A 27,135-nucleotide genomic window follows, 5' to 3' on the forward strand; every position below is an offset into this window, starting at 1 on the left:
ATATTTAAACTGGTAAAATACAAGTCTAGAAGTAAAAAGAAAGACAGACAAGAGAGGAATAGAGGAGATGGCCTTTTTTGTATGTGTCTCATGGGAGAGTGACCTCTGACATGTAAAATTACAGTCTCTCCCATTCCAACCGTCTGTCTTTCTCTCCCCAATCCAAAAAAACGTTTTCAAAGAGATACATGCATAAAGTGCAAAATGTATAAAGCATTCAAAACTTAGGTAAAAAGCTCTCAAAACATTAAGTAATGTATAAATGCTCATAAAGACAGAACGTTGTAAAGCTATATACATAAATTTTGATTCAAAATGTCAAAAGCTTTGGAGGCTTTAAATAATTAAAAAATCCAACAAAAAATACCAAAGGCTAAAACTCACTTTGTCTACATGTCACACTTATTATGGAATGAACACAAAGAATCTACTAATGTTACAATGTAAAAGAAAAGAAAATAGACAGAGGAGAAAAAAAAAGTGGGAACGATACTCCTCATTCTTAGACCTATGTCCCAGTACATGGTGCCTTCTTTTCAAACGAGGGGGATATTCTTGTTCTTCTCCAAACCCTCACGATGTGTATACTGTCCCAGTACCCCCACTACAAGAAAAAAGGTTATTACCGGCGTTAACAAAAAACATCCCTAAAACTATATATGCACCAGCGTTCATAAACAAAACGACGGTGAAGGGTTATTTCCGCGCTGCTAACTTCTCACGCCCAAAAAGATACCCGTATATATTTACCAACATTTACTGAACGTCGCTACATATATGTATTCACCAACGTTTTGTGAATAAAACGTCGGTAATCAATTTGGTAATTGCGTTGGGAAATACTGACATTAGATAGTTGTCGGTGAAGTAAGAACCACCGACGATATTAATTGAACGTAGGTGAATCAAATAAAGATTAAAGTCGATCAAAAGTCGATCATGTTTTCGCACCCGCACGCCATTTTAATTTTCCCACAGACCCTTCGAAATCGAAACCCTAGAAAGACCCTTTTTCCCCTCCAAATTGAAATCCTCAAGACTCCCTATTTCGTATCACCTATTTTTTTCGTTTAAAGGGCTTTCTGAAGTAGAGGTTGGCAAGGGTTTTTAGGGTTTGAAGGAAGAAGAAGAGGTTTTGGAACCCCCAAAACACACGGCCTCCACCACCACCTCCATCTCCGTGCCTCTCCACCACCACTAGCCACAAACCCCATCTCCCAAAGTCAGGGATCAAACCATTCCACCTCCATCAGACCCCATTTTTTTCTGGAAATACCCCCAAACCGATTTCGCTTCATCAGAAATCACTTTAATCTGAGCAACAATGAGTATTTTGTCATTTGCTTATGTTGTTCACATATCATCGTCCTTCCTTCCAACAAGAATAAGACAACGAAATAGGTAACATCCCTATCATTCTTCCTTTCTAATTCGACTCTTATTTTGTCATTTGTTTATGTTGTTTACAGATCCCCTTTCGGACTTCTATTTGCTTTCTATTTTCTTAATACCTAGTCGTTTGCTGATGTCTTTGAGCCTTGCTATTTGATCTCTGTTTTTGTCTTTGTATCGTCTGTGTTGCATTCATTTCTCTCTCAATTTCAAAAAGTGTAAGAGGAAGATGATAATAGAGTGGATGATGAGATAATATATTTCAGTTTTTGGTTCGAAGTTTTGGGCAGTGATAAATTCACACTCATTTGAGATCTGGCTGGGTATGAGCATTTTTTATTTGTTCAGGGTTTCAAGAGAAAAAATGTTCCAGCAAGAGAAAAAATTTAAGATGTGGTTGGGTATGAGCATTTCTTAGTTGTGAGGGCTTGATAAATGTTCCATTCTTAGAGGTTCCATTCTTAGTTGTGAGGGCTTTATTTTAATGCATTTAGTCATATTTTTAGCTTATATATATAGTTTAAAAGTCATTGTTCGATTTTATTCAGTCTAGCTACGGTTTCTTCTAATGCATTTAATATTTTGATTATTTTTTCGCGTTTCAGTTTGGGGTTTATCATCTGTTGTTTCATGTCAATATGGGTTTTTTTAGGGATTATCAATGAGTTTTCGTTTTCAAACCAATGGAATTGGGTTTTTTTCTTCTTATTATCATGGGGTATTTTTAATGGTAGAATGTGGGAACTATTTTCATATAATAATTTGGGTTTTTCTAGGAATTATCATGGGTGATTTTGAAACTTTTATGGGGTTTCTGTTGGGATTTTCATGGGTTGTTATTTTTCAAACGAATATCATGATTTTTGTCTTCTAAATGTGTCTTATTCACCTGCAAATCTTTTCTCACCATTTCTCCCAACGGGTTGATCATCTTCCTCATTGTTTTACTGCTGGTCTGGGATCAAGAATTGAGGTAAAAACAAGGTTAGTTCTCTTTCACCCTCTTGTTGTTATCCCTATAAAGCATGCCATTTGGGGGCCAATCGAATTAGTGATTCTAGCACCTATGAAGAACCAAATCAGTTATATTCATTAAGATAAACTACAAACAGTGCATTGATCTCTACAAATGGTGCTGAATTCCCAAAGGATGAAAATCTACACTGTAGTATTCTATCGGTTCATGTTATCATTTTCAAAATGTCTCATAATCTTTCATTCATTTTAACCACTAGCTTACCATTGTCCATTTGATTTGTTTGATATGCAGATATATGTAGTCTCCATCACCGGTGATGGTACCATTCGTATTGTTGTAAGTAGCAAGCATCATCCTCGGTCTTAATTAATCTGTTCTAATTTTTTTTATTGATAGTTTAGCTTGTCATTTCTTTGTTTAACATATTGGATGATACTAGCCTCTTAATCCATCAACCTTGCTTGGGGTTATTCTTGGGCATTGTTTGTTTTAGATATTCTATGAATCAATTTTGAATCCAATAACCAGTTTTGGACTTAAGATGGATTCTTAGAATCTACAACAAATAGGGCCTTAGAAAAGATAAGTTGATGATTGTTTTAGTACTTTATGTTACGGATGAGCTGTCATTTTCCTCACATTGATGGTCTACAGATGATCAACAATCTTGATTACACATACATGTCCTTGTGTGAGCGACAATGACTACCCCCCTAGTTAGCCACTTTCTACAAAGCAAGGGGTGAAGTCCTTGATCATATATGTTGTAAAGACTTTATTCTTCATGTAATTCATTCCTGCAGATTGGTAGTTATACTTTGAAATGCTATTGTTAATTGACTTTATAAGAAGTTGCTAGCATTGATTCCATTTTTTGGATACGAATCGTTGACTACTAACTGCCAGGATCAAACAGAATTGATGAAGTGATCTTTAGATGGTAATAGCTATTTGGGTTTATAGTAGGTCCCTTTTCTTGTCTCAATTAGAATGCAAGAGTATTTTATAGCTTTAGCAGGTTCCCTTTTTACTTCCATCTAGAATAGTAAGCTACTATGATATTTCTTCTTTTATTTAGTGCAAGGATGGTATGTTAGTACACTCACCTTATTGAGCAGCACCTTGCACGAAATGACGGCTTTTATTCCTCTTAAATGCATGGTATTTCTCCACTCTCTTCCTCTTGTTGCATGAGATCTTGGTTGCATCATGAGATCCTAGGAAGAAGAAACATAGGTTGGTTCTACTATCAAGATCTATGCCACTATCTGGACTAGAATAGCATTTCTTTTCCCCTTCAACTTCATTTCCTTCACTTCCTAATTCTACCTAGATTAGCTACAACTATTCAATTTGTTTGGAAATCTACCACATCCTAACTCGTCAGAAACTAGTCCGAGAAGTAATGAGATCCAATTCTTAATTTCCAAGTGAACACAATCTTTAGTTTACAACTACAGTTTTTGTCATTTAGTAACGAGTCATCTGTTTTTCTTTTGTGAAGAAATTCCTAAAGCCTTCTTGAATCGTAGCTCCTAGAACAACATCAAGCTGCTGTTTTTTTTTTTTTTTTTTTTCACTCTGTACCACCAAATGGATTAGGACAGTAGCATTTTTTTTCCTTTACTTCTCACTCTTCTCTAAATAGATTCTTTCCTCTCGTTTAATGATAAAACTACTGTTCTATCTTAATTCTCTAGAATGTCTTAAATCTAGTTGCCTTTAGTAGGATCATAGTTATCCTTACTCTATTCTCCACACTTCTTCTTCTTAATAACCTCCTTAGCACTTGGCTGTAGTGAAGGATTCTGCTCCTTTGGTCACCATCACCATGTATGGTATCAAAAGCACAGTTCTTTCCTACTAATTAAAAAATGATATCTATTGCTTTTTCTTATATGGATTTTATCACGTATCTTTGTTGTAAGTTAAGGCATGTTTATCAAGAGCAACGTAGTCCTTAGATCGTATGTAATCTCGTGGTTAAGATTAAGCATAATATTCTCGAAAGTATGTTATCTCAAACACCACCACAACTTAGATGTCCATTATTGTTTTTCTTGTAAGGATACGCTAGCATTACCATTCAAAAAAGAGAGAGAGGATACACTAGCATTTTTTCCCATTTTGCTCGTAATCCATGTTTCACAGATTCTATTGAATAGGTGAAGTACTCATGTCAAATTCTTTTATAGAGTTATTGAATTATTTGTTGTTATGTACAAGATTCAAATATAGCCTTATCTTCGATGAAATGGTGCATCTCTAGTTGGAATGGATCAAGATGTATTATTTGTAGTTCTTATGTATTTATGGTATTCATGTCTTAATGCAGGAGATTATTTCCTATTTATGTATGAACATGAATGCTTTCTCTATATATTTTTATGTTATCTAATATCATGATTTTTGGTACACAGGAGCGAGACGAACTTGTGGAAATATATGGGGGCATAGGATGTGATATTAATCCGATTGACAAATATATGTGAGGAGTTTGTATCATCACGTCTACTCTCTCGGTTTATCTATTTGTATCCTGTATGTCAAGACATGGGAATATATGCAAGAAGTTTTTGTGTAGCAAATCACAAGAGAGGAACATATATCCAAGGCTTTTTTGAAGTGATTGGATTACATTTTTGACTGGGTTATTGTTTTTGTTATTGTTTTGTGAATGTGATGTTCGTATACAGGTTTTATGTATATTGTAAGGAAGTTTATAAACAGGTTCTACTAAAAGTACCAGCAGCGGTTTTGGTGACTTTTAGCAGCGGTTATGACCGCTGCCAAAGACCCTTTTTGTTGTAGTGATGGAAATGGTTTGTTTGATGACTTTGGATGCCTTTTTTTATGTTGTTTTGATGCCAATATATATGTACATGTTACTTTCTAATGGATAAATGTTTTGGTTAATTTTACATGGAAATGATTTGTTTGATGACTTTGGACGCCTTATTTTTCTCTTGTTTAGATGCCAACAGATTCATGTTATTTTCTAATGGGTACAGGATTTATACGGGTTCTAAGTTCCTCAATTTGCTGCTTTGTTTACAAAAATAAAAAATAAAAAATATATATACTATTCACCGGCGGTCATAAAACCGTCGGTATATAGAAACAGGAAAAGTCCATCCAAGTGTCATTTACCGCCATTTAGCGACGCTCATGACCGCCGGTGTAAAATACATTTACCGACGTTTCCATCCACCGTCGTCGGTGAATGTTTCTTTCCAAGCCAATTTTCTGTCACTTTACCGACGTTTCAAAGCGTCGGTATAAAGCAATACACGACGGTTATTAAAAATGTCGGTAAAATGGTTTAGTCACGGTGAAATTACCGACGCCATGACAAACCGTCGGGGTTACTTAAAGCGACGTTTTTACGGGTTTTCCCTATGAAATCCCTTTTTTTATCCCATTAGTAGGAGTTTCCTTCAATTTCTATTTGCGCACTAACTAAAAATAGTAGCTTTTCAAAAATAGTAAAATTACTCACTAAAAATCATTAATTAAGTGAGTTCGAATCCAATTGGATGCTCAAACTCCATCTAAGATAAGTCCTAATGTAACTCTTATTAGATCTTATAATTTTAGTACGACTCAAACTTTACTGGAGCTCTTCTAATATGGAGAAATTGTCCTACACATGCAACATAGTTTTTCATGCATGTCATATGTTCTAAATACGTCGACAGTGCTCCTATTTGGGTCGGCACTTTGTCCCTCTCCCTGATCACCTCGAGGACATTGGAAGTCTCTTATCACATGGATTGAAAAGAGCATCATGGAGTTACCGAAAATGTGACGAAACCAGCTATGCAGGAAGTCACTTTTAGCATCGTTGGTAAAAGACAAAATTTGGGTCCCACGGGGAGATGTATGTGAATTCAAGACCGTTGATCTTGTATTGTCTTGCCCGCTGGTCCCATCACATCCTAAGACTACAAAAATCATCTACTTAATTTTTCTTGACAGAACCCAAAAATGAGGCTTGATGGATCAAGAACCTAGGCTGATAATATTAGCCTGTTCTCACAGGTGATTGACCGGATTTTATAGTTACCGTTGATCCAACGGATCTGATCTGATCAGGTATATGACACAGTTGTGGGGCTGATAAGTGCTTTTAGGAAGGAGCCCAACAAATAACAATCTCTCTCCTCATCTAGAAATGACTTCGTTTCCACCTCCTTTTGTTTGTTCTTTTTTACCGGCACAGGGAGAAGGTGAGAGATTTGGTAGGGCACGATTGAGATGAGCCTAAGAATTAGCTAAAAAACAATAAAAAGTTGATCCTATTTTAATTAGGGGCCGTTTGGATACGCAGATTTTAGAATCCGGGATTTCTTTAAAATTGTAGCTAAGAAACAAGAGAAGAAGCGGACCGGCCGTCATTTTTGACCTCTCGACCTTCTTTCCCTCAGCAATAGAGTAGCAGATCCTCCAATATTTTTAGGTTTTAGAAATCTCAGGATGCACGAGAGATTTTTAAAACATGAATTTCTCAATTAAAATCTAAGAAACTCTATCAAGACAGCATACAACAGCTTGATCATGAACCCTCTTTACACTGTTTTCAAACTAAAAACTTGGATTCTAAAATCCGCTGATTTTTAGCTACTTCTCACCACTTGATCGCTAGTTTCGTGATTTTAGCAAGTTTTTTAAAAAAATTCATGGTAGCCAAATGTGGGGGTGGAAATACAATATTCCATTTCATAAATACTATCTTCTAACCAATGAGAAGCAAGAAGACTACCTCAATTGGTAGACTTCTAAACCACTAAATCTCCCCCTTTGTCCCCCAACACAGAGCTTCTCCTACCTATACACAATTACACACGCAATTTCGCTCGCTTTTGGATCCGCTTGACCGGGTCCTCCTCTTAAAAAAAACCTCTGAAACCTACCCTTCTTCCTCTTGTTTTCCCTTTCTTTCTCCCCCCAGAGAGAGAGAGAGAGAGAGAGAGAGAGAGAGAGATATGTGGGTTTTCTACCTAATATCGCTTCCCCTAACCCTTGGCATGGTTACCGTGACGCTCAAGTATTTTGCCGGACCCTACATCCCCCGATACGTAATCTTCACCGTCGGATACGCCTGGTTCTGCTCCCTTTCCATCATCATCCTCGTCCCCGCTGATATATGGACGGTCAGATTCGCTTCCCCACTTTCCTTTTTCTATTCGAATTTCCCATTTTATGGCAGATCGGACCAATAGAATTATCTTTGTCTTCGTTTTCTTGTTTTCAAAGCATGCAAAGGTTGATTGTTAATTCTATTGGGATTGTTTTTTTTTTTTTTTATTATTTTAAAATTCTTTGCTGGAATTGATCGGTTGCATGTTGTGCGAATTTGGGAAATTCAGTTTTGAATTTTTTCCCCTTAATTGTCGGTTAGGGTTTCATTGGTCGATGAAGTCTTAGTTGGATTACGTTGTAATGTAGTTTTCTTTAGTGCATTTGATACTTTTCTAATGTTAGAATAGGATGGAGAGGTTTGGATTTTGTTGTATGTTAATTTTTGGGAAACAATGTTGATCCAGTTTGAATGAGTGGTGTTTTGGGCAGACATTTTGAGTTGGTATGTTAAAATTAACGGCCTTTTAAGAAAATTGGGCATCCAAAGGACACATGTAACTAAGTGCCTGTGTTCTTAACTGTATTGGTGTGCGTTCCTAATTGATTTTGAGATTCTAGATATAATGGTTGGTGATGTTAGTTGTTGGTTATTCCGACATTTCGGAGGGGCTTCAACAAGGCTTACATCTTGGCCTTAGCTTGAGATTGCAATATTGACCTTTCTAAGGACAGATGTTCAAGCTCTTTCCATTCATAACATTGGTTTTTACATAAATCGCACGGACAAGGCTGTCTCTTATCACCTTGTGCAATGAATACCGTGTTCTGTGTAGACGGAGGTGTAGCATTAATTGTTGCTTGTGTACGTATTTGAGTTCCCACTTCAAGAGATTGTAATTCAGGGAGTTGGCCATGACTAACAATTGTTTGCACAAGCTGTCTCGCACTCATGTTGAAGATGCATAAATCCAGAATAGTAGGATTGAAAGAGCCGGTAAAGAGTTTGATCATGCAAATTTTTTCCAAGCTGTATGCCAAGGATCATGACTGGAGACCCAAGCTTTGGGGCTTGGTGTTAAAGCAGCCAAAACACGGTCAAGTTAAATGGCTTGAAAGAGAGTTTGCAGATGAGGAGATCCGCGCCAGTATTTTCAGCATGAAGAAGATAAGGCCCTTGGTCCGGATGGCTTTCCAGTGGTTTTTTATCAGAATTATTGGGAAGCGATTAAAAATGATGTTCTATCATTCATGCTGGAATTCCATTGCAGAGGAAAGCTGGGTTTGAAGATGAATACAACATTCATCACTTTTATTCGGAAAAAATGGGTGCTTCGGAACTAAAATATTTCCACAGTGCATACAAAATCTTGGCAAAGGTTCTAGCGAGAAGGCTTAAAAAAATAATGGGAGACACAATCTCACAATTTCAAGGGGCTTTCATAAGTCTGACAGATTCTTTATGGAATTCTCGTATCCAATGAAGTTATTAACAGGAGGAGGAGAAGGGGGTAATGTGCAAGATTGATATGGAGAAGGCATATGGTCATGTATATTGGAATTTCTTGGAGTTTGTCCAAGAAAGAATCGGTTTTGGAGGGATATGGAGGAAATGGATAAAAACATGTTTATTTTCAGCATCGGATATCAAGGGACTGAAGCCTACCAGGAATGTTCAGTCGGCCGATGATGCACTCATTTTCCTTCAAGAGGATCCAGATTATCCAGAAATCTAAAAATGGTCTTTATGTATTTGGGATTACTGTTGAAATGACATAAGGTTTAAAAATCAATTTCTGCAAAAGCCTTCTAGTAGGGATCAATATGCACGAAGAGGAGGTGTGAGATCATGCTTCAATAGTTGGTTGCAGGAAGGAAAATTGGGCCATTATGTAGTTGGGATTACTGTTGGGATATGGTATTCCCAAAGCAGTATTGTGGGATTTGGTGACCGAGTGAATGGAAAGAAAGTGGCTACATAGAAGAACTATTTATCCTTGGGGGAAGGATCACCCTCCTCAAGGCAGCACTTGTAAATTTGCTGGTGTATTATGTCACTGTACAAAATACTGTCCAAGGTAGTGAAAAGAATTGTAAAGCTCCAAAGGATTTCCTATGAGAATATGGCGAATCGAGGAGTAAGTTAAAACATCTTATGGGTTGGGAGAAGGCGTGTTGATAAAAAAAGTTGGGAGGCCTTGGAATTGGAAGAATAAGATTGAGAAATAAAGCTTTGTAGGGGAAATGGCTCCAGAGATATGGGGAGAAAGAGGCACTGTGGTATAAAATCATCGGGGATACGTATGGGTGAGGTTGGGGGATTGGGAGTGTAGGAATCCTGGTTTAGGCAAACGTTCGGGAGCATAAAAGTCCATTTTTGTGTTCAAACCCTTGTTTCAGCCCCATATCAGATTCAGAGTGAGGAAGGGAGAAGGGATTCATTTTTTGGGTAGATCTCTGGTTAGGTGAGTCCATATTATGCCATGCTTTCCGGTACCAATACTTGTTAGCGACTTTATAGAGAGACTAGAGTGTGCGATTACATGGAGAGAAGTATATGGTTTATCAAACTTAGAAGAAACCTTAAGGATATTGAGGTTGTCACCTTTCCTTCATTGTTAGGTCTCCTTTCATCCAATTATCATTCACCCCCTGGTCAGACCATAGATTTTGGACCCCTGCTGTTTCTGATTATTTATCCATTCGCTCTTTCTTTAACTGGTTGTCTAGCGACCGAAGAGCTCCTCAAAAGAAGAAAATTTCATATGGGTAGCTAGTGTATCCTTTGTAAGCAGTATCCCTCGACCATGCTCTTCTAAATTGCCCGTTTGCGCAAAGAATTTGGTGAACCATTTTAATTTTTTTTTGGGATGGTGTGGGGTTTTTCATAGTTCCAATAGGAAGACTATCTTATGTTGGAACGGTGGCCCTTTCGGCAATATGGGTCGTTCCCTTTGGGGACTAGTCCCTTTTGCAATTATTTGACACATTTGGAAAGGAATGCTAGGATCTTCGAAGACAAAGCTATTGACATGGATTATATCGGAAATCAAAGTCGATGATGTAGGACAGCTTGGGGGATGGTTAATTTCTTGGAGATCTGACCATTAGATCAACAACTATGATCAATTTATTGAATTTGATTGCATGAAATCAATAGTTGACAATGATCGTAAGTGCTTGAATTTTAAACAACAAGAAGGAATTAATATATTGGAGGCCATAAAAGATAGTATGCTTGAATAGAAGAGAAATAGTGATTGGAGAAAAGAAAATAGAACGAACTTAAGAAAGGATAGGAGTTGGGGCGTCGAACCACTAACTAGCCAAAGGCTTCACAGCAATGACACTGAAGGTATCATACCAATGACTGTAACATGAGCATCACACCCATGTCTGAACAATGGAAGTCACATCTACCAAGAGCAAAAGCTTCTTTATTTCATTCCATCCTATTTTCACAATGTGCAAGACTTTCTCTTTTAAGTGACTAGTAAAAATGCACGGGCAATGCACGTGCTATCCATTTAAAATTGTACAGACCACATCACAGGTTGATCTAAACGGTCCATGTGATGGAACACAACATCAATAGGTTGTGGCTGTAAAATCATTTCCATAGGCTGATCCTAGCCCTCCAATCTATAGAGGTTTCCATGATTGTTGTTCCTCTTAAGGTGCCTAGAATTCGTTAATATTTTTACTGGTGTCCTGCATTCGTAATATCGACATTTCTGTAATTTTACCCGCACATAGTGGATAAGGAAAAGTACTTTTTTCGTCATCGTTAGGGGTGCAACTTGGGTGTCAACCCGACCCAATTCGGGTTGGGTTGGGTCGGGCTGACCCGATTTGATATGGTACCAATTGTTTACCACCTCAACTCAAGCCGGGTTGTTTTGGATTTTGAGAACCAATAGTGAGTCACCAATAATCAGTTTTTAACTCACAATCGGTTCTCAAAATCCAAGCCAAACAGGGACTAACAATTAACAATGGGAAATATTATACGCACTACTATATTTTGATGATCACACTCCTCACTTTTTCAAGTACGGTATGGGCCGCACCTTAGGATTATCCAAACCGTCCGTTGTGGACTGTGGAGACTATTTGAATGTTGGAAAAGAAAAACACACATATACAAAACTTCTTCAGATGGAACCCAAATTCGGGTTTCGGGTCGGGTCGGGTTGCCCGACAACCCAACCCGATTTCCAATTGGGGTTGATTTTTCCCAACCCAACCCAACCCGATTTGCGAAAAAGCTTAACCCGACCCAACCCAAATTCGGGTTAGTTGAACCCGACCTATGTGGGAACATTCAAGTAAGAACGACGGTTTGAAATCTAACTACTATATATAAAGGCAAAATGACGGGTTAAGTTCTTCCACCCCTTGCCGTTATTTCCGCTTGTGTCCCACTGCCATAATTTCAATTGTATCCCACATGTAAGGGCATTTGTGTCATTTGCCGTTATTTCCGCTTGTGTCCCACCTTTTGATCCACACGTTAGCATTACTCTTTTACCATTAACCCCTTTGCTGATATCCAACATCTGTCTCTATGACAAATTATGTGAGGGTAAAATCGTAATCTACATACGCAAAGTACCGACATAGGGTACCTGTCTATGACAATTACGGTAAAAAACTACCAAGAAGAGGTAAAGACATATGACAATGACGAAAGAACTACTTTATATTACTCATGCAGGACACTTGCAAAATATTGATGGATTCCGGGCACCTGAAGAGGAACAACAATTATGGAAACCTCTATCGATTGGAGGGCTAGGATCAGCTTGTATCGATTGGAGGGCTAAGGTCAACCTATGGAAATGGTTTTACGGGCACATATATATAGTGCTAATGTCCTTACTACCATATTTTATAATGGCACTACTCACCGTATTTTGATGATTGCACTCCTCACTCTATTAAAATTTACGGTATGACCTGTACCCTGTGTCGGTACTTTTCGTATGTAGATTACGATTTTACCCTGAAATAATTTCTCATAGAGATAGCTGTTAGATATCAGCAAAGGGGTTAATGGTAAAACAGTAATGCTGACGTGTAAATCCCAGATAAAAAGAAAAGAAATTTCTTTTTGATGGGCCACTTTCTACATAGGTTGTGCCCCAAAAATAATTTTCATAGGTTGATCCGAACCGTCCGATCTATAGAGGGTTATAGGTTGATCTAAACCGTCCATGTGATGGCACACAACATCAATCGGTTGTGCCCGTAAAACCATTTCCGTAGGTTGATCCTAGCCCTCCAATCGATAGGGGTTTCCATAATTGTTGTTCCTCTTCAGGTGCCCGAAATCCATCAATATTTTGCAATTGTCCTGCATGAGTAATATAAAGTGGTTCTTTCGTCATTGCCATATGTCTTTACCTCTACTTGGTAGTTTTTTACCATAATTGTCATAGACAGGACCCTATGTCGGTACTTTGCGTATGTAGATTACGATTTTACGCTCACATAATTTGTCATAGAGACAGATGTTGGATATCAACAAAGGAGTTAATGGTAAAGGAGTAATGCTGACGTGTGGATCAAAAGGTGGGACACAAGGGAAATAACGGCAAATGACACAAATGCCCTTACATGTGGGATACAATTGGAATTATGGCAGTGGGACACAGGCGGAAATAACGGCAAAGGGTGGAAGAACTTAACCCATCATTTTGCCTTTATATATAGTAGTTAGATTAGAGGCTCTGGTGGTTACACAACTACTTAGGTAACTACTTTGGACTCCCTTTAAAAGAGAGAATGACACATGGCAAAGGTATCTTTTTATTGGACATAACTACTTGGGCAACTGCTTGAGACTCTCTCTTTAAAAGAGAGAATGACACTGGAAAATGGATGGTTATGGCACGACATAACTATTTGGATGCTCCCCTTTAATAAGAGTTGGACACACGACAAATGACACTCTTACCATATTACAAGTTTACAACACATAATTACAAGGTTACACAGAAGAAAATAATTCTAGACCGATTTACATTCAGCAAGATGATTGGTGGGTACATGATGGATTTCTAGGAGAAAACTGGTAACAGTTAATGAATATGAACTGCAAGGGCTTGTAGGTTAATAGGAAGGTTACTGGTTCAAGGTTCAATGAGAAAGGCTTTTAAGGGATTATCTAGGGTCTTTAGTGTGTTTACGGATTACACGAGAACTGATTGCAGGTTTTATAGTCTGGGCAGTTCACAAAGTTGAATTTGCAGAGCTGTTGTGACTTGTGAGGTTACAAAGGTGATGGATTGGTTGGTTGGGGGGGGGGGGGGGGGGGTGGGAGCGTGGGGTGGTTTCAGGTCGATTCTTGAAAGCTGTAGAGGTTCATGATGAGACGGGTGAAGTTCAGGTTGCCTTAGGGTTTCCGGTATAGAATTAATTAAGGTTGCTGGAGGCTGGATTAGTTGGGAGAAAGGTCCTCGGAAATAAGGTTTTGGTTCAGGATGATCTTGATGTGGGTTTAGGAGGGAAAAGAGGTCTAGTTTGACTGTTGGTTAGAAAAGGGTTAGGTTGAAGGGTTCTAAGATAGTATATAGGTGCAAGACTTAGGGGTATAAGGCATGGTGAATTGGAATAGTGTTGCAGGTCGATAATTAGCAATGGAAGGTGGGAAAGCTAGAGGGCATTCATAGGAATGGTTTTAACTTTCCATTAAAACCGACAAAATGACAAAAATATTTCCATTTCCATCCCCATCGAAACAACATTGAAATCATAACGCATACTAAAACCAAAATCTTAAGTGCATCAGTGGTATATTATATCAGTACATGTTACATAATTATTCTTATTTGAATTGCATGTGAAATGTGGTGAATGTATTATGTATAAATATTTATAAGAATTAAATATATAAGTGATATTATTGAATTATCTGACATGCGTTGTCTCGCGGGTCAATAGGCATTCGATGTTATTAAACCATCGGGAGTGGTTTTCTTGCTTATGTAATGATTTCTAAGTGTGTATTTGTTATTATTCTAGCATTTCCAAGGTTACAGCCTAAAATTCTATCATTGGCATATCTTTTCATATGTTTTTTTTTGAATGGTATCTTTTCGTATGTTTCCTTGGTTTTGTAGGATTTGCACCAAAACTTCCAATTGAAACTGAAACTGAAATTTAAAATCTTGGTCGTAGCCTTTAGGTGTTGGGGTAAGGGTGAAGGCAGCATGTAGCAGTCTTGGGCCTGCAGTTGTGCAAAAAAATAAAAAAGAAAGTGGGAGGGTGAGAGGAGAAGAGGAGAGGAAGAGGGCGTCTTGGGCTTGCAGTCGTGCAAAAAAAAAGAAAAAAGAAAATAGGAGGGTGAGAGGAGAAGAGGAGAGGAAGAGGGCTAAAGAAAAGCTATAACTGAGTTGTTCTCCTGGCTTGGCCGTCACCAAAGCTTAGGAGCAACTCAAATCTCATTTCATTCTAATATCTCAAAAGGACCGTAGAACTGTAATCCTACAATGACAAGGGCTAACCTACTCATCCTACTATGACAAGGGCTAAACTACTAATCCTACTATGACAAGGGCTAAACTACTAATCCTTTTTTTTTAATGATATTTTTTTTGGTGGATTCTAAACTACTAATCCTATTAAGACTTAATTAACAAAACCAACACAATTAGGGCACCTTCGAAACTTAATTTGGGCTCCTCACAAAGTCTCCAACTAAAATAGTTAGTGAGCCCACGTGCAATTAAGTGGTTTTAAGTGTCAAAAACCTATGGCCCATTTTTAATAATGGCACCCATTGCCATTTGATGCCCAATTTGATAATGGCACCCATACGTCAACAAAACTCTCCTCTAGCTTCATCTTCATGCCAAACGAGTATGACCTGTAGCATCTTTGGACCTCCTCTGGTATGTTTTTAGTGCCTTCTGATTCCTATCACAAGTTCCTTTGTATCAGCTCCTTCACATAGATTTCTATGTGAATGGTGAGACCCTCAAGATGTGCAAGGATGCGTAGCAGTAGGATCTAACCTGTCCAAGGAAGATAGTTATCACTGGTAAGCTTAATGGTGATGAGTAGAGAGAGGATAGGAAAGGAAGTAGGGGAGGGGAGTGGGCGGGGGTGAAGATGCAGCCATTAGTGAAGATTGTGATTTTGAGGATAGGTAACAGGGGTTATGGTGTTTGAAGGTGAGAAATGGGGGGAGGGGGGAAGGAAATAAGGGGTTTTGAAGTGAAGCTAGAGCTATCTAGGGCTTGTTATTGGGACATTTGATCCTTTTTTAAGTGGGTTGATTTAAGGTTACTGATAAAAACAGAATGATTGGGAGTTTGAAAAGTGAGATGATTGAAATTAGGATTTTTGGAGGGTAGAAGAAGAATATTAGGGTTTCAAATAATCCGGAAGAGATGGGGAAAGATGAAAGATATCGGTCCGGATTTCGGCCTCAATTTCTGAAATTTTGGCTGAAATTCATTTTTGATTTTTTTAGAAATTAAAAAACCAAAATTTGTTATTTTTTTTTTCATAATTTCGGCCGAAATTTCGTCCGAAACTGAAAAATTTCGGTTTCGGTTGTGGACGAAACTGACACCGAAACCGACATTTCAATCCATGTGTAGAACACGAGCAGGATGAAGGAGACCCAAATCATGGAGTGTGGAGTGCGTTTCTCATTAACTTGACCAAGTGCTACTACACATATTAATGGCATACATAATTACAAAAGTAACCTTAATGACACAAATTCTCAAACATTATGGAGCTATAATTTTTCACTTGTTGGTACTAAAGATCTGTTCCTTTTGGGTATCTTCTCTGGCAGATCGTACTTAGGTGGATTTTGTTCAAAATGAATTTGGGATTCAAAATCTGATGATTTCATGCATGCTGTTTGTTGTGGATGTCCTATACATTACATTTTTGCCTTTTGCTGTAAAGTGTAAACTCATTTTCTGTCATGTTTATTTTATGAGGAATTCTAGACTGAAGGGAGCCCTTGCAAAAAAGAGGTGAAAGGGCTCTCCCATTGGCTGCACATCACCATCATGCATTAATAACTGCCGAAAAGTCAAACATGATGGTGATTTGCAGCCAATGGGGGAGCCCTTTCACCTCTTTTTTGCAAGGGCTCCCTTCAGTTTAGACTTCCTCTTGTTTTATTAAGTAAATTTTGCAATGTACATACATGTGTATATGATACTAGAACTGATATTTATGATTGGTTTCATTCCGAAACATCCATAACTCTTGAAATTAACCTTTTTTTTTGCTAAAAGAGTTTCTGTGGTTTAATGGGATTAATTTGCTCTCTCTCTCTCTCTCTCTCTCAATGGTGGGGATTAATTGGTTGTCTTATTTGTTATACAGACAATAGTTGGTCATGAGAAAGGGGGCATTGCTTTCTTTTGGAGCTGGTCATATTGGAGTACTTTTGCACTTACATGGTATACTTCATATGAACTCAGAGTTCCATATTTAGTTTTTCACGATAAGCTCATAGCAATGCTGCCACTATGGCAAGAAATTATCAACATTCATTTGATCAAGTGGATTCTTGGATTCATAGCAACGAGTTGTCCTTAGATGGACTATATATCTATTAGACGTGTTCTTAGACAAATATGCTCCTTTTAATAACTGACCTGCCTATTGAGCATTTTATATGTCCTATTGTGGTCCATATCTTTAAGATTATCTTTTTTATACCTTTTCTGTTCATCGAATTTGATTAATTATTCATAATGCCTGTTTTTGTTATGGATGGTCGGCTGCAGGCTCTGCATCTGTTCTACATACTGATATTTGCACAGTTGGCTTTTGGAGTTTAAACCTTTTAATATCATCTTGATGCATATGAATTACAGATAAACTAGTCAACCACTCACCCTTTGCGGATTTGCGGGTGAGTGCATAATAAGCTTTTAATTTGGAATCCATGGTAGGCATTACTCTGAAACTTTGTTACTGAAGTAAATGAAGAATCCTGATATTTTGGAGCAAAAATAACAGGTTTAAGCTAAAATATATGAGAGCAAGATAACAAGGATTAAACTCTTGATAAGATTCTTATTGGGTGAGTTGTACTGGAACTTTATCCAAGCTAGTCGGAAGCACCATATATATCAGCTCCAATTTAGGCTGCTAGGACTTACTCATTATGAAACAGATATTGTTGTACATGGGGCAATAGATGTTTGTTCTGGAACGAGTGACACATGACTCATCCGCTGCATATCTGGGGTAACATGCATGGTAAAAAATGATCTCTAAGTCGGTTTTCTCCGCTTACTTGAAGCTGAGAAGGAAAAGGGGTGGGAACATGGATTGAAGTTGGATCATACATTTCATGATATGTGTTTTTTTCATTTACAAGTCTACCTCTCTCACTTGTATTTCTTCAATAGTTTTTTTTTTTTTTTTTTTTTTTAAAACATTCAGACAATCATTTGTGCGCTAGGTCTATGTTTTGCCCCCTTTTCTTTTACATATGTATATAGTTGCATATATATAGATGCTATTTATGTTATTTTTTCCAAATACACGCTGATCCCCCTTGGGCAAGCTCCATGCATGTTTGTGGTAGATCCATGTTTCGTTCTTTGTTTTTTTTTTTTTTTTTTTCCGTTTTACTCACATATTATGCTATCTTTCAAATTCATTTTTGACATATCAAAAAATTATATTTTGGGCTAGGTCAAACCATGTATCATGTTTGCTCTTGCTTTTTTACTGCTTTACCCTTTTAGTACCTGATTACAGAATACATTCTTTTTCCAATTCATGTTTTACACTACTTCTAGTGCACATTGTTACATTATTTTCACCATGCCCTTGTGTGCTATTTTCTATGATTTTTTATCCTTTGCCCACCGGTGATGGCCTTATGTATACAACACAGTATTCAATCTTCACGCTTATCTACTAAGAATTTATGAGTATATGGTTCCAGCCATAGTCTCTACATGGATTTTTGGTTCATATTATTTTGTAATCTTTTCTTTTATCCTTTTCCCACTTTTTTGCTTTTTATGTTTCTTTTTTCTTTATTGTGTATATTTTATTAAAATACATGCATGCTTGTTTTTGGTACATTTTGTGAATGAGATGATGACTGATGCATTGGAAATGTATGCATGTACGCTTTGTAATATAAATGTCTGTCCTATTCCAATAAATTATAAGTTTTGTGAGCTTGGCATTTTCATACTTCGTTGTCTTTTACATTTTTCAAAAAAAAACAAACTTCGTTGTCTTTTATTTTCTCTAGAGTTGGCAATTTACTCTTTGCAAAAGATAAAATACCATGAAAACTTGATATCGAGTGGGGACAATGATTAGGGGGCAAGAAGCATCATTCCACAGTTTAATCTCCACCATTAAATTACACAGTGAAATGATGTTTATTACTTCCAAAGATCAATGGAGTTCTCAGGAAGATTTTATGAATTATATTACTAGGTCTAGGGAGCGATATGAGGGTTTGGATTTGGGAGTCGTGATTCACTGTCTGTCAACTCTTTCTTTCATGCTCAATCCTTTAGGGTGGGTTGTTCCTTTTCCTTGCTTGATGGTGTGGGGTGCTCATGCTCCTCCTTAAGTTGAGGCCTTTGGCTGGAGGACAATGATGAGAGATTGATTGTTAATATCTTAACAATAGATAGCACATGCTAATTTGTTTTTCTGTGCAAGAAATGCTAAACAAAAATATGCACTAATCCATCACTTGACCTTTTTTATTTTATCACACCAATTTTATTCGAAGATGTGTCCTTGCACTAGGTTCTACTTGGTTTTCTCTTTCAATATTTCTTATGTTTGGTTTGTAAATCTGAACACGTTTATTGTTCTGAGGATCAATAATTCCGTGATTTGATTTGTTCAGAATTTAGATGCTTGATGTTGTTGTTGAGATCTGGTTGTGTTGGCCTCTTTTTCTTGCACACCAATTCGACAAACTTGAATCTTCAGTTGCAGTACAAGAATTCAGATTGCAATAGGCATTTTTTAATTGTTTTTTTTGTAGGCTACATTTTGTAATCCTGCCCATGGCTTCGTATTTGACTGGAAAATGGGCATGAGCGTGACAATAGCAGACAGCTTTGTCTTCCCAGTGATGGACAAAACAATGAAAAGCACAGGCGAAATTCACCTGTGTTGTGCTAAAATAGGTGTTGAAGAGGGTTGAATGGTGCACATCTTTATTTTAGAAAAAATATTTTTTATTTGTTTTAGAAATTATTAGTAGCACCATATTCGTGCATTGTTTTCCTTCCTGTTTTATATAGCCAAGTGATGTTTGAAATCAAGATATGATTTTTGAAGTGGTTTTTCTGGCAAAGTTCAGGAAAATTTTATTTTGTTCTTTACTGCTCTATGGACCGGCATTATGTATATCTGCCGCAAGCTCTGGAGAAATTCATAGGAACTAATGTATTATGTTTTTTTTTTTGTTGTTCTATATAATCTGGTATGGTTTTAGGTTCTGCTTTCTGCTTTTTTTATCTGTATAAGTTGGTTATATTCCTTTAGTGATTTAGGAAATGTTATAATTATTTTGTAACTCAATGATGCACATATTGCATGTCCTCATTGTTTATATTACCTTATTTCTCTAAGCAGGGCTGTGGTGCCCACTATCCAGGGTTACGAAGATGCTGGAGATTTCACAGTGACGGAAAGGTTGAAGACTAGTATACAGGGGAACCTAGTCTTCTATCTTAGTGTGGGGTTTATTGGCCTTTTTGGACTTGCTCTCCTCATTATTATGCACAGAAAATGGTTTGTTTCTCAACCCTCTTTAAATTTCTCTTTGTAAAATGTGGATCCTTGTTTGTAGCTATGTCACCTTTAGATTGTTGAATTAGGAATTCTCTAGAAGCATCAACGACAAGACAGTATATTTTAAATTGTCATACTACATTTCACCTTAGAAGTTCACTCATCTCATTATAGCTGTACGCCTGTACCCCTGGTCATATTTTTTTTATCTTTTTGAGTATGTCAATATGACTACGAACTATTCAGATAACTGAAATTCAGATTAAAGCATTCTGAATAAGTTTGAGGTAGACTGTGATCTATTTGGAAAGGGTGGAGACATTCAGATTTTCATCACAAATAGCAAAGCTCTGCTCTCCATTCAAAAAAAAAAATATAGCAGAGCTCTGCCAGGCAATAAGCTAGGAAATGGGAAGGACCATATTGAGGAAAAATGGGTGGGTAGGGAAGGAATTTGAAGAATTTGGTTTGAAATTTTCAGGAGTGATCTAATACTAAGGAAGTGATGGAGAGATGAAAAACGACTCTGTGGGTCTCCTTAAATCTCAACATCAAATATTGCTCTCTTAGCACTGCAGGTGCAGCAGGGATTAAGTGATTGGCTGTTCCATTTAGAGCTTGACATCTGTTTTTTCAGAGTAACGAGGCCACACTTCCAAGCTTTCCCTTCATGATTCATCATGGCTGTTACATATTGAGCTAGACATCTATGTTGCAATGAAATGCCCCTTCTATTTTTTTTTTCTGCTGCGACAATAAGTATTAACCTGGATATGAATGTTGGTACGCCTTGACGTGCCTCCTGATGTTATTCATCAATCTGGTTAAATTTTAATGATGTATATTGTTTAATATTTTTCTACTTTTATGTTATGCTCAATCCTTTTGTCCTGTCAAATAGGTTTTTTTAGGGATTTCCTAGGGTCCATCGCATGTCAGGCCAGCCACCTCATGAATGAAGACAACAGCTTTTGTCTCCATTCACGAGGTGGCTGATCTGACATGCGACAGACCAGCTGTGAAATGCCTTTTGCGATGGACGCTAGCAATTCCCTTTTTTTTAATACTTTGTTGTTAGTTTTTTGTATTTTCAAGCATTATTTTGTCTCACCATTAAAAAAAAAAGCATTATTTTCTCCCCCAAGGCCTGCATTGATAGATGCGGCCTTCTTTTTTAAAACAAAATGTTTTCTAATCTTTCATGAAGTACTCAAAATACTATCTTTTGATTCTTAAATGGCATTTGTTTTTCTTGGGGTTTCCCATGAAATATGATGCTACGTTCGTTTTGAATAAAAACAATTATGTGTGTAACTTAGGTAGCACTTTTGAAATATCATGTGTGCGCGCGCGTGCGCGTGTGTTTTATTTTGTGCTCATCTTGATATTTATTTGACATATTTCTTTATAAAAGTCCTACGAAATTTCTATATTTCCTGGGGCTATTAAGAGATTCTAATGACGAGGTCATTTGGGCCTTCTCTGGTCCTATTAGGAGAGTAGATGATTGTGAAGCGGAGGTTAGAGCCGTTCACCATGGGATAAAATGCTTGAATAAAGAGTGCATGGATGTGACGATCGTGGAGGGAGACTCCATGAATGTCATCAGGTGGCTTAGCGGGTCGGTTGTTCCTCCTTGGAGGTTCGCCCAGTTCTTTGACGAGATCCAAGATCAGATAGAAGGGTCTTACATATCTTTAAGCATACTAGAAGGGTCTTCCATATCTTTAAGCATACTAGAAGGTCCGCCAACTTTGTGGCAGACAGATTGGCCAGGGATGGTGTGGGGAAACAGGAGTTGGAGATGTTTGATTTTCTATCTCCCTAATCTTTTTCTTCTTTTCTTTGTATCTTGTTTGTTTCTTGCTTTGTTTTTTCCTTTGTAATTTGGTTGACCACCTCGGTCTTCCCATTTATTTTGAATGAATCTGCTACTTTTTTTTAAAGATTGTGAATCTGCTACTATTCAGAAAAAAAGACTACTTTGAGCAACAGCTTGTCTGAGGCTGTGAGAGCAACATTATTGGAGCAGCATAATGAGAATTGGAAGTGGATTTAGGCATTCATCATGTGCCTTACAATACATGATTGAATGAATAAGAAATCAGTTCTGAAGTAAATTAATTTATTATTGTTTCTTTTGAGAATTGTTCTTAGTTCGATCCATGCCTTCATATTCTTTCTAGGATTGCTGTGCAATTTTTTGCAAAATGAATGACCAGGTCTATGTAAGAAATTCTTGAAGAAAATAATCAGTTCCTTCTAGGCTGTGCCGTCAAGGCAGTGTTGCCATCATGGTTTTAAATTTTGGTTTTGGACCTCACCGAAACTGAAATTTTAGCCGAATTTTTGAAATTTCGGCCGAAATTTGTCGAAATTTTTAAAATAATATTTTCCTTATTACAAAATTTCTGCCGAAATTTGAGGAAATTAATAAAAAATAAAAAATCAAGATTTTTCGTTGAATTTCCTAAAATTTTGGACGAAATTTCGGAATTCGAAATTTCGGTCGAAATGAAGTCTTTTTTCGGGTATTTGTGATTTTGGTGTCGGTCATGACCAAAACCCGAAATTTCGAATTTTAAAACCATGGTTGCCATTACCATTGTTTCTGACCTCCGACCAAATGCTTACGTCCTGTGGTTGATAATATGGTTCTAAAAATTGTTAGCTAAATCTTCTATATCAAAAAAAATAAAAAATTGTTAGCTAAATCTTTATAGAAACCTACCTGGCTGTCAAAGAACTTTGTTATATTAAGTAACATCTCTCTTGTTCTTTTGAAAACTTTCATTTCCCTCCTAACCTCGATGATCACATGTTTTAACCCAATTTTTATGGTTCCCATTGTTGTCTTTAAAACCTTGATTATTTTCTTTTGTTTCAAGTTTCAACTTCTTTAAGCCAGATTTCTTGATTGGCAGGAGTGGAGGTTTTGTAGGCTTAGCCATGGCCTGCTCAAATACTTTCGGACTTGTTACAGGTGCATTTCTTCTTGGTTTTGGTTTGAGCGAAATCCCGAAGAGCATTTGGAGAAATGCAGATTGGAGCAATCGCCAAAAGGTTCTTTCTCATAGGGTTGCTAAAATGGCTTTAAATCTTGACAATGCTCATCAAGAACTTTCAAATGCAATCGTAGTAAGTATATTTCCTTAATGGACTAAAGTCTTTTATATTTAATTTTATGCGAGCACATTCAAATTTAAACTTACTACCCTCGCTAGCGTTTTTTTTTTCTTGCATTGGCAAGGACAACATGTTCTCTCTTGCACTCATAATGTGCTGTTATTATCATGCTGCCTCGATCTGTATTTTAATGTTTCTATGATTACCATGAGTTTTTGGTTCGTATTTCCTCCCGGTTTATTTATGAGTTTCATAATTTAGACAGTAAAGCTTTTTCTAATTTTTGTTTAAGAACCAGAATTTGGAATGGACATTACCTACAGGCCTGGGCAAGTAAATGCAGTAGACTATAGCAAATCAAAGAAAAATATTAAAAAAATTTGGAAAGAAAGGTTAGAAGGAATGAAGGTAGAGAATGATGAAAGAATAGTTTTGCTTCTATTGTTGTGTGTGTCTACCCATAAATTCACTTATGTTTTTGTTTACAATTTATTTACTTGGCAAAGAGGTACTATATTCACCATTTGAACTAATTCTGACGAGATTCCGGACCTTTGATACTTGAATAATTGATTGGTAGCAATGGGATTGGGAATGTATAATAAAGAGTGTATGCTAGGAAGAGCAAATTGTAATGATGCAAGTTCCTTTTTATTTTTTCGAAAAAAAATGAAATTTTATTAAACCAAAGAAGCAAAAAGGCTAGGGACGATGTGGCCCTAGGTTTATAGAAGGAGGGCACATTGACCCTAAATAACAAGAATAACACAATCAGAAATAAAAGACTGTCACAGTCAGAACCTGATTTAGATTTTAGATTACTCATTAGCATTAACGTTGGCCGATCTTGGAATCAGATTATAAGTAACACGCATAGACTGGCACAGGTCTCTAATGTTTGAAATGATCTTCAGAAACCTCAGGGACCGGTCTTGGTATTCGAAGCCCAAGAACTCGCAATAGAAAAATCAGCTTCCACCCAAATGTCCATCCAAATGTCCATATTTTGAGAGGTCTTGAGCAAGATATGACCTTGAAGAAGAGCTTTGATTTTAGCCTCATTAGAGTCTGCGATGTCGATGTGGCCTGAAAAAGCTTTGCTCACCTCCCCCTTCTCATTTCCGATCTTGCCGTCTATCCCAACCATACCAGGATTTCCTTTTGAACTACCATCAAAGTTCATTTTGATAGAGGTGATTTTCCTTCCAACATCTTAAGTTATCAATGGCCGAATCTGTCCAGTTTGGTATAACAGACTCAAATGATGCTGAGGTTCGGGTGGTGCATCAAGGTTGTAAAATGCTTGAGAATTATAGCCTGCTAAGGTGATTGTGGAAGGAGTTTCTCTAAATGTGATCCGATGGGTTAAAGGAACTCGGCGTTGCCCTTGGTGGTTTTGCTAGTTTTTTTTATTGAAATTCAAGACCGGGTGAGGAATTCTTCAATTGTCTTATAGCATGTGCGTCGTACTGCAAATGGAGTAGCTGATAAGTTAGCTAGGGAAGGGGCTGAAAAGGATGGCTTGGAGATCTCTGACTTTTTGCCTCCTTAGTTCTTTGTTTCCTTTCCATTGTATTCTATATTCTTTGTCTTTTTCTCTGTTCTGGACCATCTCGGTCTTCTTTTAATGAAATTTATTCCATTCAAAAAAAATAAAATTTAATAAGCATTTGACCGAACTTAGATTCCTTCTCAGAGGTCGAATACTTTTGTGTTTGTTCCAAATAAATCCAAAGGATTGCAAAGGGACTGACGGTCCTCAAGATCTTACACTTTTTACCAAGCTCTCTGCATTTCCAGCTCCTAAAAAGAAGTCTGATAGGGTATATATCTAAGAATTAGACAAAGAAAATCACTTTAGAATCCTGCTGTGGACCTTTTATATAATCTGAATTATACTATATTGCGTTCGTCGTATGCAAGTATATTAATATTGCACCTGATTGGTTGTATGCATGTAAGTATATTAATATTGCATGTGTCTCAACTTGTATCAAAGTAATAATTAGCGACACGCCATTGATTTCCAAATATTGGTGCCATTCTCTATTATCTTGTTGATATGCATCAGATATCATTGCTTGGTAAGTTTTTTGTGCTTCTCATTAAACATGTGTCTCAACTTGTATCAAAGTAATAATTAGCGACACGTCATTGATTTCCAAATATTGGTGCCATTCTCGATTATCTTGTTGATATGCATCAAATATCATTGCTTGGTAAGTTTTTAGTGCTTCTCACTTAATGTTGGTATTTTTCACTAGGTCGCTCAAGCAACGTCCAATCAAATGTCCAAGCGTGATCCTTTGAGACCCTATATGGATGTGATTGACAACATGTTGCATCAGATGGTACTTTTGCTGGCTTTACAAAGTTTATTGTTAATAAAATACAACACTGTAATATGGTGTTTTTTTTTTTTTGTGATTTCCTACAGTTCAATCTTCCTTCTTTGAAAAAATATTTGATTCCCTTTTTCCAGTTAAAAGAAGATCCATCCTTCAAACCCTCAGGGGGAAGATTGGGAGAAAATGATATGGACTATGATACGGATGAGAAATCAATGGCTACACTTAGACGTCAGCTTAGGAGAGCTCGTGAGGAGTACTACCGATACAAAAGGTATGCATTATTTCATTCGGTGAAGATATAAAGGTTGTGGACTGTTTCCATCTATCTATCGAAATTTTTCTTCACATCCATTTTAGAGATCGAAATTTCATTTCACATCCATTTTAGAGTGCATGTCAGCGACTAAATATGTTATTTAGGTATTTTGAAAGGAAAATTGAGATACATGAAAACTGTTGAGATAGAAATGAGGGAAGAAGAAAGTGAGTTGGAGAGAACTCCCCCTCACTTATGTGTTTATATAAAGAGAGAATGAGTACAAAGACAAGAGTGCCCTTAGGCACATATACACCTAACACTCCCCTCAAGCTGGAATGTATTTATCATACATTCCTAGCTTGTTACAAATGTCACTCAACTAGGCTTTACTTAAGGGCTTGGTAAACATACCAGCCAACTGATCCACTGATCTAGTAAAAACAGTTCATATCTCCCTCTTCTGGATTCTTTGACGAATAAAATGGCAGTCCACCTCAATATGTTATGTTCGTTCATGGAAGACTGGATTGTTAGCAATATGTTTGGCAGCCTTGTTATCACAATACAATCGAGAATGCGAAGAGGGAACAATACCAATCTCACATTAGAGTGAGCAATGAACGTAGCTAGATAAGCTTTGTACTCGTGTGTGCCATGGCTCTATATTCGGCTTCAGCACTGGACTTGGCTATGCCATCTTGTTTCTTGCTTCTCCACGATACCGAGTTTCCTTCTACAAAGGTGCAATACCTAGTGGTTGATCTCCTATCTGCTGGAGATCCAGCCCAATCTGCATCAGAAAAGCCTTCAATCTTCATATGACCATGCCTTTTAAGCAACACGCCTCTCCCTGGAGCGCCTTTCAAGTAATTGAGAATGTGGACTACTACAACCCAGTGAGAGGTACGTGTGGAGCTCATATACCGATAGACTACCTACCCCTACGGCATATGAGATGTCTGGGCGAGTGACAATGAGGTATATGAGCTTACCAACTGGTCTCCTATATCTGCCTGGGTCGTCCAACAAGTCCCCCCTCTTATGGAATAAGATTTACATTGGGGTCCATTAGAACAGATGCAGGTTTCACTCCAAGGTTTCTTATCTCATCTAATAAATCCAACACATACTTTCTTTGTGATAGAGAGAGACCTCGAGAAGAATATGCTACCTCTATCCAA

General features: G+C 37.3%; 1 protein-coding gene across 2 annotated transcripts in view; it reads left to right on the forward strand.

The window, feature by feature from the left end:
• Positions 1-7,174: 7,174 nt before the first annotated feature.
• LOC143848234 (uncharacterized) overlaps positions 7,175-27,135 on the forward strand; it is a 32,971-nt gene continuing 13,010 nt past the window's right edge. The window contains exons 1-6 of one of the 2 annotated variants that reach the window (XM_077357118.1): positions 7,175-7,524; positions 16,808-16,884; positions 20,060-20,218; positions 23,143-23,356; positions 25,609-25,695; positions 25,827-25,966. In XM_077357118.1, the coding sequence (XP_077213233.1) occupies positions 7,357-7,524; positions 16,808-16,884; positions 20,060-20,218; positions 23,143-23,356; positions 25,609-25,695; positions 25,827-25,966 (845 nt within the window). In that variant the 5' untranslated portion in view covers positions 7,175-7,356. The remainder of the gene's footprint in view (positions 7,525-16,807; positions 16,885-20,059; positions 20,219-23,142; positions 23,357-25,608; positions 25,696-25,826; positions 25,967-27,135) is intronic. The other variant, XM_077357119.1, reaches the window with a different exon arrangement.

Source organism: Tasmannia lanceolata, unplaced genomic scaffold (assembly GCF_043159265.1).
Source record: "Tasmannia lanceolata isolate RefF3 unplaced genomic scaffold, GAP_Taslan_0.1 ptg000016l, whole genome shotgun sequence".
NCBI classification, from domain to species: Eukaryota; Viridiplantae; Streptophyta; class Magnoliopsida; order Canellales; family Winteraceae; genus Tasmannia; species Tasmannia lanceolata.